The 10,850-nt window shown below is 62.4% G+C and overlaps 1 protein-coding gene across 2 annotated transcripts; it reads right to left on the bottom strand.

The window, feature by feature from the left end:
- Positions 1-1,446: 1,446 nt before the first annotated feature.
- On the bottom strand, positions 1,447-9,989 carry MRPL23 (mitochondrial ribosomal protein L23). Of its 2 annotated transcripts, none has more exons than XM_051967310.1 (5): positions 9,899-9,989; positions 6,252-6,374; positions 5,493-5,575; positions 4,993-5,066; positions 1,447-1,711 (listed from the first exon to the last, which is right to left on the bottom strand). In XM_051967310.1, the coding sequence occupies exons 1-5, from the start codon at positions 9,913-9,915 to the stop codon at positions 1,547-1,549; spliced, it is 462 nt and encodes a 153-aa protein (XP_051823270.1). In that variant the 5' UTR covers positions 9,916-9,989; the 3' UTR covers positions 1,447-1,546. The 2 variants fall into 2 exon arrangements, with proteins under 2 accessions (XP_051823270.1, XP_051823271.1); XM_051967311.1 differs by lacking the exon at positions 9,899-9,989 and adding an exon at positions 9,772-9,870.
- Positions 9,990-10,850: the final 861 nt, after the last annotated feature.

A 10,850-nucleotide genomic window follows, 5' to 3' on the forward strand; every position in this document is an offset into this window, starting at 1 on the left:
CTCTTGCCTCCCGTCCCTGGGAAGCCTCACCGGCAGGAGCGGGGCCTCCTCGGGCCTGGCCGGACCCCAGACCCCGAGTTCTGGGGCGAGCTCCCCGGCCTCAGAGCGAATGGGGAACGGGCAGGGCTTGGGCCCCACAGGGGAAAGCTGCTTTAATAAACCATCGCTGCGCGGCCCCTGTGACTCCGGCCCGTTCTTTCTCTGGGGGCTCTGGGAAGGTCCAGGGTGGGCGCCCAGGGGCTGGGGCAGAGCTGCTGGCCTGGACACAGCAGTTGTGTGGGCCCGGGAGCTCTGAGTGCGAATCCTAGCTGGCGGCCTGGGCCCCCTGGCATAAGGGAGAAGCCGCTGCCTCCCCCGGCTGTTCCCGGCTCCAGGCCGCTCCCGTGAAGACATGGTCCATCCCTACAGCCCAGAAAGCCTCGGGGCTCCCCTGGTCAGCGAGGCCCCGTCACACTCCCCGAGGGAGGCCGGGCACTGAGCCGGGACCCCCGACTCCCCCAGCCCCGGCTCCGGTCTGCGGCCTTGCTCCCCGCCGGCAGCTGAGTGTTGCAGCGTGGAGGGCAGAAGAGCCCAGCTCCAGCAGCTCAGCAGGACTCGTAAAAGGGAAAGGAGGCCGGGCGCGGTGGCCCGGGGCCATGGGCCTGTGCTCTTAATTACCCGCCTCTCCCGCTTTTACTGCCGGGCCCCTAAACAGTCGGCACTTATTTACAAGGGCCGCTCAGGGACCACACAGCCCCTGCCCGGCCCCTCCAGACACCCAGAGCCGGCACACGCCGGAGGGCGCGGGCCTCGGGATGGGGCTGGAGTTCTAGACGGGCCCTTCCTGGGCCGCCTCCGCGGCCCCTCCGGCTGGCAGCAAGCCCCGGTTCGGCTCCGCTCCTTACTAGCTCCGTTCCAGAGCAGAGTACTCGGGCCCACTCAGCTCCGTTCCCCGGTTGCCCGGGTCCCCTCCCCTTTCCTGTGGCCTTGCTGCCCGCCCAGCCTCGCAGTCCTACAGACCACACTCCAGCCACTGCCAGACACTTCGCTCCCTCGCTCCGAAACACAAAGCTGCTCCCCATTGCCGGCCATGTCCCCTCCAAACCCCTTCATGCTGTCTGGCTCTGCGGGGCGGTCCCCAGGCCTCCCCACCTCTCTGAGCCACCCTTCCCTCGGGCCACCGGGCCTCTGACGGGACTTGGGAGCCCCGCTGGCGTGCCCCGTCTCTGGCCCTGCCCCTCGGGTGCTTCCTCGCCGGGTGGTCCCCGCAGGTGGAGGCGCCCATCTTTGTTCGCAGGCCCAGCTTCCACCCCGGCACGGGCCCTGGACCTGCTGAGGTCCCCCTGAGCACACTTGTGCAGGGGCTGGGGGGCTTGCTGCAGGAGGGCCCCACCGGGAACAAATGGCTGCCGCCTCGCTGGAGACCTTCGGGTTACGCAAGGGGAAAAAAAAAAAGCAAGGAATCCATTTTCCTTTTCCGTAAAGCAAGCTTTAATTCCGCCTTGTTAAAGAGTCCCCCCCCCCCCCCTGCCCTTGGACGGGCCCGGGGGCAGCGTGGGCTCCCCCATCACAAACCGAACCAGTCGGGGACACCCCCGCGCCGGGGGTCTCTTTTCTGCCTCTCTCTCTCTTTATCCATAAACTCATTTTGGATGGCTTCAAAGGAGACGGCGTCGGGGCTCGTTTCTTTCTCAGGAAACAGGTCGGGGAACGTGAAGGTCTGTCCGTAAGCCTGGGGAGGAAGAAGCCACGGGCTCCAGGAAGGGGGGCCCCTGGGCACGAGGGCCCGATCCCCGAGCAGCGGCCCCCCCCTCCGCCCGGAGCAGTGATTAACGGCCCCCCCACCCCCCGCTGCTGGCCGTGATGGACTCCGCGCCCCGGCAGCCGGAGCGTGTCCGGGGCAGCGGCGTCTCTGCCTCCGCCCCGGCCTCGGCTTTCATCTAGCAGCAGGAAACCATCACTCTGGGACAATGATCTTTTCACTGACATTATCTCTTCATTGAGCCGCATTTGCCCCGCTTGTGGCCTCATTAACGGTGTCCATTCCGGGGGGGGAGGGGGGAGCCCTGCAGACCCCGAGTCCCGCAAGCCCTTCCCCCTCCTCCCGGCCCAGAGCGGCGGAGAAATACGGCCGCCCCGGCCCCCCGCTCTATAAATCAGGAAGGCTTTGCAAATTAACTGGTCTTAGGAAACTCAGCGCGATCCCTATCAACAAAGGCCCGCGCCGGGCGTGATTCGGGGTGCGGGGGGGGGGCAGCCCAACCCGCCCGGGGGCGGCCCCCCTCGGGCCTCCGTTTCTAAAGTATCGCCGATTTCTATTTAATCAACGCCCCTTCAGTAATACACGCGATATTAAATATCGAACCGTTCCGCCGTTCCGGGATAGGTCAGGGGACACAAAGGGCCCGCCTGGCTCCGGGACGTTTTAATAAATAAAACGGGGGGGGGGGCAGCCGGCTCCCCAGAGCCCGCGCTCTGTCAAGAAGTCGGAGCGCGGGCTGTCGGCCAGCACGGGACACCCTGAGAATTGAAGGCTGATAAATTCTGCTCAGATGGAGCGGGGTGTCAGAGCGGGGAGTGATGAAAAGCAGGGCCGGCGAGCTCGGTAGCCCGCTCGCGGGGGGATTAGCTTACACATTTCCAAGGGCTTTTTTCTTTTTTAAAATACCAGAGGGCAATAGTTTACACGCAGGGCTGATTGCCCAGAACGGGGGATTGATGGGACTAGATCGCGGGGAGTCAGCCGCTTTTCCCCAGGAGAAGGATGCAAAACGACACTTTCAAATGTAAATGCGGAGAGTGCGATTTACAGAGTTCAGCCCAGCCCGGGAGGGAGGTTCGGGCTAAAACCGGGGGGCGCTTCCTCCGCAGGCTCCAAGGATCCGTGGGTGCTGGCGCGACGGGAAGCGGCGGGCTCTTTGGGGGCCGCTCCCCCCACCTAGAGAACGTAACCTTTCCCTAAAAAAGGAAAAGGGTAGAAAGGAAGCCCCTCGTCCTTACAAAGAGAAAGGAAAAACTGCCCTGGGCAAAGAACTGGGAGGGAAAAACAGATAAAAAAAATAACGCCCCCAAGCCCGGGACAAAGGGAACGGTGCTCCCGCTTTTCCCCGGGACCCCTCTATGTGGGCCGAGCCTCCGGAACCACGAAGGCCGGACCCTTTGGGGGGCCGGGGCCTTTCTAGCTGTCCACAATTAGGGCAAAGCCGCGTTTCCCGGGTTGGACTCTCGCGCCAGACAACGGGGTGCGAGATACATTTCCTAGCGGGCTCATTGCTGCCCAAAGCCCCTCCGGCCGTTTCACAGTCTGTCAGAGAAAGGCCAAGCCAGCCCCCCCCCAAACCCCCCGCCCTTTTCAAGTGACACCCAGGCTGTTCCCGTCACTCGGGCTCCCCCATCCCCCCCCCCCACGTCCTGCAAAAGCCAGCCAAGTCGGGGATGGGGGAGCGGCCGTTACAAATTATGATCAAGGAGCCTCCGAGCCGGGACATTAGACACACTGTTCCCGGCTAAGCCTCCGAGGCAGCTGTTGATACGAGATCTCCGTGCTACATTTCAATTTTCACGACTGGGGGCTGGGGGCCGGCTCGGATGACTCAAAAGCCACTGTAACCGTAGCCTCCCCCGAAGGGGCCGGGGCCCAGGGCGCCCCCCCCCCCACAGGGGGCTTTCTGCCGAGGGGCTTCCTCCCGGGCTGGGCTGCCACAGAGCCGGCCCGGCGGCCCGCGCACGTGGGCTCCCGGCGGGAGAAAGAAGGCAGTTGTTGTCTGAGGGAGGCGGCCTGACCCCAGCTCGGCACAAAGCGCCCCCGCCGCGCTCTCCCCAAGAGTACTACTGCCATCTGGCGGCCACGGGGCGTAGGCGGCCACCGGGCTCCCGCCACCCGGCCTCCTCCTCCTCCGCTCCGGCTGTTTAAAGTGAAATTGGAGGAAGCACAGCTGGGAACAAATGGGGTTCCCAGGGCCCTGTGGAGGGCCCCCTCCCGCCCCGACTCAGATGTGGAGGGAGATCTGGGACAGATGATGGACAAGGGCCGGCCATGTGCACGATTGAAGGGGAGAGGGCTCAAAGATGGCCAGGTGGGGAGGGGGCTTCAAAGGGCAGGGGCCCTGGGCCTCCCCTCTCCCTCACCTCCTCCCAGGTCATCCCAAGGCCAGGGGTCCAGAGGCCTCTGAAGGGGAGACCCTGGGGCACTGCCGTGACCCCCCTTCCCAGGCAAACAGCCCTTTGTTTCCATGGGCCTTTATCTGATGGTTGAGCAATCCCAGCTCTTTGCGGGCCAAGGGGAGGCCCAGTGGGGGCGACAGAGACAAAGACGACCCAAGACCTGACCAGGGGGGACTAAGGCCAAGGTCACCCCTCCTTACTCCATGCTACAAGAGGAGGTGGAGAGTCAGGGGGGCATAAGGGACACTTTGGGGGGACTCTCACGGCCAAGATCCCAAGAGATTGAGGTGAAGAGAGCAGCCGGGCTGAGCAAAGGTTGCAGTCGGCCCAGAGGCCCCAGTCTCCCTGACTCAGTGCCGAGGCCCCCATGATCCCAGCAGAAGCCAGAACTTCCCATCAGACCCCTGGAGGGAGCCTGCTTAGTGAGGGGCCTGAGGAGCTGCCCCCAGCCTTACTGACCAGCAACAGCCACAGTGTTAAGACACTCGAAACCCTGGGCCCAACTGCTAATGGGGGCCAGACATGCTCCCCAAGGTGTCTCTCTCTCTCTCTCTCTCTCTCTCACACACACACACTTACACAGTCACACACTCACACCCACATGCCCTGAACTGTGCCGGTTTCTGAAGTCTCCCCCAACACCCACAATCTCCAGGTAGACCAGAGCAGCCCCAGAGAGACGCCCAGAGGAACCAGTCCCCCCCCCCAAGGCCTGCAAGGACTAGCCCTCTTGGACACCGGGCGGCGACGGGAGGGGGAGGTCGCAGGGAATACCCTTCACCCCCTTTTCCCCTGAGCCAACCCTCAGCAGCCCTGTGCCTGTGGCTCCGACCGCCAGGCCTGACTCACCAGCTGGACGTAGGCGACCTTGTAATCCGGCCTTTTGATGCGCACGTTCCTGTGATCCCGCTTCTTGTTGGACCCTGTTGGAAGAGACCTTCCTCAGTTTCCCCTCCTGAGTTCTGCTCCAATTATTCTGGGCCCAGAAGTCTCGCCACCCCGACCTGGCTCCTGAAGCCCCATCCCTTCAAAGGAGCTCCATCACTGGCATCCCTTAGTGGGGGCTCGGAACCTGCCCGGGGGGGCGGGGGGAGCTGGCAGCAGAGCTGGTGACAAAGGCAATAGCCCAGCCAAAGGGGAGAGCCCACCATGCTAGAGGCTGCCCAGCCCCATTGACCATTGCTCTTCTGATCCTGAAGCGCCACCACCTGGTCACTAGTGGCAGAGCTGGGGAGAGCAGAGCAAGAGAAAGAGGGCCCCCATTCACCGTGCTGTGGTCTGGCCCCCCCCTTTCCCCCTTTACTGTGCTGTATCCCATTCCCACCCCCCCACTCTCCCCTCCCACTCACCGTGCTGTATCCTGGTTCTCACGGCAGCCACGGGCACATTATAGATGCTCTGCAGATAATTCTTGAGGTCAACCCTGGTCATCCTGCGGACCAGACAAGAGGGAAGAGAAGGCCCTTGGAACCCCAGCCACAGCAAGGAGGCCCGGCCTGAAGCCAGGGTCGCAGACGCGGCAGCCGGGTCCTCCCCCGCCCCCCGTGCCCCCCACGTCCCCCGTGGCCCCGTGCTTGTGGGTGCAGCCCTGCTCCAGTGGGCCCCTCTGTGGGAGTCCATACGGCCCCTGGGCACCGACCTCCGGCCGGGTCACCAGCTTGGCCTGGCCCCAGCGATGGCACGCGAGTGCAGGCCGGGGCAGACTGACCAGGCTGGGCCAACCAAAGAGCCAGAACCCGCACCCCCTTCTCTCCTGCTGGCTGGGCTGGGCTGGCCGGACCAATGCTGCCATGCAGATGGCAGCCAGGAGGCCTACAGAGCCTGCCCAGACCCAGGGGTCTGGCCCCTATGACCCCCCCTCCCCATAGCCCTCCCACGACCACACTGAATAAAGCCAAGGAGTTCCATCTAGCTTCAGACAGAAAAAACTGCCCTTCAGGGATTTCTTGTCTCCATTGTACTCCAACCTGTGGCCATCTCCTCCTGGGGCCGAGGGGCCCCACCTGGGTCCCCCCCAGAACCTTTCCTGAGGACGCCCTTGGATAGCTGCACTGCCCAAGAAAGAAGTCCCACATCTAGGCCCCCCCTTTTCCCCAGGGAGCACTCACTCCATTGGAATCCGGAACTGCACGGTGTCCTCTGGCTGGACTGTGCCCGGCCTCACCAGCTGGATGAAGAAGTTGGTCCGGAAGATGCGAAGCTGGGGGTTTCCTGCCTGGTACAGAGGGTACCTGCCAGAAAGCCCTCGGTCATCTCAGTGGTGAGCACCCCAAAACCAGAACCTAAAAGGCCAAGGGCTCTGGCAGAGCGGGCAGATCCCCCCTCCCCAGGCAAATTCTGCGGGCGGCCAGCTCCCTCAGCCCTTCAGTCCTCCCGAAGCACCGTGGGCAGGATTTGGGGGCACATGGGAGCAAATGGCCCGGTTTCTCTCTAAAGCGCGGGGAGCTTCCGGGTGACCCTCCAGGTGATGCTGGAGGCCGCCCCCAGTTCCAGCATTGGCGACTGCACGAGGGATGGATCCTGGGGACTCCCGGGGCTGGAGCAGGGGAGCTTGCAGGAGAGAGACCTCTGGCGGCCTGCAAGGGCAGCTCCAGACCTCGGTGGGACTCTACTCCCCCAAGGCCCTCCAGTGGCCATTCGTGTTGGTGCAGGCAGGCGGGCAGCAGCCTCCCATGTTCCCCCTGGTGGACAATACCCACGGTCTGCACCCAAGCAGCTCGGAGCAGGGCTTGTCAGCAGGGCATGTGCCCATCCTGGGCCTCCAAGGGCCCCCCATAGAGGGGGCGCCGGGAAGCAGTTAGGGAAGGCGATATGGCCTGGGGACGAAGGGGAGGAAGGGGGGGCCAGGGGTGTTATGATCCTTACAAGGTACTAAGACGGTAGGACTGATCTGATCCTACAAGCAGATGTTTTGGGCCAGAACTTAAAACCGGGCACTAAGTGGAACTGAGGAGACAACGCTTCAATCTAGTTTAGAATTGAGTTAATCCTACAACAAAGAATGGTTTCCCAGTGATCTGGTGATTGGTGTGTACTCAGTGTGCAGCAGATAAGCTAGAAGCTCTCAGGGCCAGGCTCAGAAGCCCATTAGAAGCTACTGGAGAAGGAGACAGATTCATTCCATCTTCCCCCTTGGCGCTGGCCGGAGGCTTTGGAGTCTGAGAGAGCTGGAGGCTGGAGGACAAACGTTTGGATTCGGGGACATTCGGAGGGAGCTCTTGGAAGGAGGGAGAGAGGCCTCTAAGAAAGCTACCCGGGCCCAAGGAAAGAGACAAGACTTGGAAGGAGAAAATAAAAGATCTGAACTTTTACCAGCCGGCTGCATTGAGGTGATTATTGATCTGAACTGAAACTAAGGCTGCCTCCAGAGCTCCCCAAGAAACCTGCTCCCAGAGAACATTGCATTTAGAGAAGAGAACATTACACAGGGGAGCCCAAAGCGAGGCTCTGAACCAGCAGGGCGTGGGGTCTCGGACCCGCTGCGCCATGGGCTGAATGACAGCTGGGATCCTCCTTCTTTGGGGTCCCTCAGCTCCTCTGGGAAAATCATGCCCCTGCTTGGAAACTACACGGGATTATGACAAACCAATTATGAGCAAAACATGTTAATAACAAGTTCTCAGAATCCAACCCCATCCCAGAGGGCTCTGCCATGCGCGACCCCCAAGTCCTTGATGCAGTCATCAGGCTCTGATGTCATCAAGCAATGGCATAAAAGAGTGGAGGGTTGACCATCTGTGTGCACCCCCCACCCCAGGCTGAGCCCTGGGCCTGGCCCACAGTTAGCATCTCAGACAGACAGACAGACAGAACAGGAAATGGGCAGGAAGACGGATGAACAGACAGGTAGCTAGATAGACAAAGAGACAAAAAGTTAGACAGATAAATAGAAAGATAGATAAACAGATAGAAAAATAGAAAGATAGACAAAAAGATAGAAAAAGATAGACAAAAAGATAAATAGATAGAAAAATAGAAAGATAAACAGACAAAATAGACAGAAAGATAGATAGACAGATAAAATAGAAAGACAGATAGACAAAAAGAGAAAAAGATAAAGAGACAAAAAGATAGACAGGCAGATAAATAAAAAGACAGAAAGATAGCTAGACAAATAGACAGACATTAAGATAGACATATAAATAGATAGATAAAGAGACAAAGAGAGAGGCAGATAAATAGAAAGATAGCTAGATAAATACACCTTAAGAAAGATAGACTGAAAGACAGATAAATAGACAGACAGACAGAGACAGCCCAGAGAGGCAGCGAGGCAGACAGGCGCGGAGATCAGTTCGTAGCCGGATGAACAGACGGACGGATGGATGGACAGAAGACAGACAGATGCACAGCAGGCAGGCTGCCAGAAGGATTTCGGGGGCGCCCTAACGCCAAGCTCTCCGCCGGGGGTGGGGCACCTTCAGGGAGATCGCAGAGACTGGGCAGGGCTCCAAGTGGAAAACAGAAGGGGACAGAGCCCAGGGGGCCTCAGGGCCTGCCCGCTCCATGAAAGGGGTGTCCAGCGGCCAACGGGAGCCAAGGAAGTTGGGCGAGAGAGTCGTGAGATGGATGGAAGGCGTAAGGATTTTAAGAAGAATAGACCAGGACCCTCCCCGCTGGTGGCAGATTGGGGGGACAGTAAAGGACCCCCCCAAGGGGAGAATGGTCCTGAGAGGGGGAAGGGAGCAGCATGGGCTCACAGAGTCCGGGCTGGGAGCCGGGACTCCTTCTGGGCTGCCCCCAAAGGACAACGTCCAGCAAAAGCTGCCAGCTGGGGGCTGGGCCAGGCGTCTCCTCGGGGTGTATTGAGGGGCCCCCCATGGGGCGCTGCCAGGTTTGAGCCCCGGGCCTCCCGCCAAATCAAGCCCTTGTGGCTTCCCGGGGCCGGACACCGGGGGCGACTTTTCTTGGCCAGAGCCTCGGACTAAGACAAGAGAACCAGGGGAAACGGAGACTGAAGCCCCGCCCCTGCATCCAGAACCTCCAACCTGGAACCGGAGCGGGAGCGGGCCTGGAGGGGAGGGGGCCGCTGCAGGGGGGCTGGGGGACTCGGCAAATTCTGGGGTCTGAGGCAAGGGCGGGGCCCCGGGGGGGGCCGGGAGGCGGCCCGAGGAGGGGGAGGGAATAAGGGAAGGAAGGAGCAAGCGCGTGAGAGAATCAATGGGGGGAACACGCGCAGGGCGCGCCGCGAAATGGGGGACAAGGGAGTGAATGAGCGCAAGCGAACGCTCGCGTGTGAGCGAGGGGACGAATGAATAAATGCACAAGGGGGGGAAGAATGTGTGAGGGAGCGGCCGGGGAGCAGGTGAACCAGCGGATAAAGACCCAGGGACTGAGGCCGGGAGCCGCGGGCAGCAGCAGCAGGGACTGAGGGAGGCCGGGAGCCGCGGGCAGCAGCAGCAGGGACTGAGGCCGGGAGCCGCGGGCAGCAGCAGCAGGGACTGAGGCCGGGAGCCGCGGGCAGCAGCAGGGACTGAGGCCGGGAGCCGCGGGCAGCAGCAGCAGAGACTGAGGGAGGCCGGGAGCCGCGGGCAGCAGCGGCAGGGACTGAACGAGCCAGAGGCTGAGCGAGTGAGAGGCTGCGAGAGACCGCCTGAGGGGCGAGTGAGCGGCGGGGGGGGCTGTCACCTAGCGCGGCGACCCTGGGGGTGACCGGGAGCCAGCCCCGCTCCGGGGGCCGGGGTCACACGGGCGCACCGGCCTCAGTTTCCCCCCTGGTGACCCCAGCTCGTGTCTCAGGCCGCTGGGTACTCACAGGACATTGCGGGCCATGACGCGCGTTCGCTCTGACAGCAGCTCCCGGAACTTCCTGTCAGCGGCGGAAGTGGAGTAGAGACGAGGCGGGGGCCGCCGGGCCTGCGCCGTGGCCGCCTTCTGCATCGCCGTCTGGCGGCCGGAGGCCGCGTTGCCCTGCTGCGCCCCGCTCTTGTATTTCACTTCCTTCCTCCGCACCTTTGTCTGCTGCCCTCCCTCTACTGGGCCCGTTTCCGCATCTGGGACGGACGCCAGGCCCCGGCCATTTCCTACAGGGACACGTGAAAAGACGGAGTCCCAGGGCCGCGAGGTGGCTGGGAGCAGTCCGGGAGAGCTTCCTGGAGGCGGCGCCTGAGATGTTCACCCCAAAGGGGGAAACTGAGGCCCGGATCAGGAAAGGGCGGAAGCCAGCCACCTGTCTCAGCCGCAGTTTTCTCATCTATGAAATGGGTCCTCGCTGACTTCCCCTCGGTACCGAGAGAAGCGGGGCAGCCGCGTGGGCCAGCCCCCGCCTCCCCAGAGTAGCCCCACTTCTCAGCCTCCTGAAGCTGCCCGAGGGCGGCCTCTTCCCTCCTCGTGGCGTCTGTGCTCCCACTTGCTAACGCCGGGCTGGGACACACTAGGTGCCTAATAAATGCGCAATGATCGAGTGACTCCCAGAAGCTGTGGCGGGGGCAGCGGCCACACGGGCAGGCCCTCTCTGCGCCCCGGGGTGTCCCCCTCCCCCCCAAGGGAACGGCAGGGCGGCCCCCGCGGCCACAGCGACCCCTCCCTCAGTGGCCGGGTCATGCTGCCCCAGCCCCCCCTCGCACCGGGGGCTCATTTGGCCCAGGGAAGCTCCTCACCCGACTTGGAAAGCCCCCTCTCTTCCTCCCCTCCCCCTCACGTCCACCAAGGGGGGCGGTCTCAGCTCCACAAGCCCCCAGACCCGAGCTCCAGAGCTGCGGCTGCTG

The sequence above is a fragment of the Antechinus flavipes genome, chromosome 6 (assembly GCF_016432865.1).
Source record: "Antechinus flavipes isolate AdamAnt ecotype Samford, QLD, Australia chromosome 6, AdamAnt_v2, whole genome shotgun sequence".
Classification (NCBI taxonomy): Eukaryota; Metazoa; Chordata; class Mammalia; order Dasyuromorphia; family Dasyuridae; genus Antechinus; species Antechinus flavipes.

Bases quoted from the DNA above. Each gene is read 5' to 3' on its own strand.
- MRPL23 (XM_051967310.1), bottom strand. The intron at 5,576-6,251 runs GTGAGTGCTCCC...TCTGGTCCGCAG, and splicing joins CAGTTCCGGATTCCAATGGA to GATGACCAGGGTTGACCTCA. The intron at 1,712-4,992 runs GTGAGTCAGGCC...CTTCCTCCCCAG, and splicing joins AGGTCGCCTACGTCCAGCTG to GCTTACGGACAGACCTTCAC.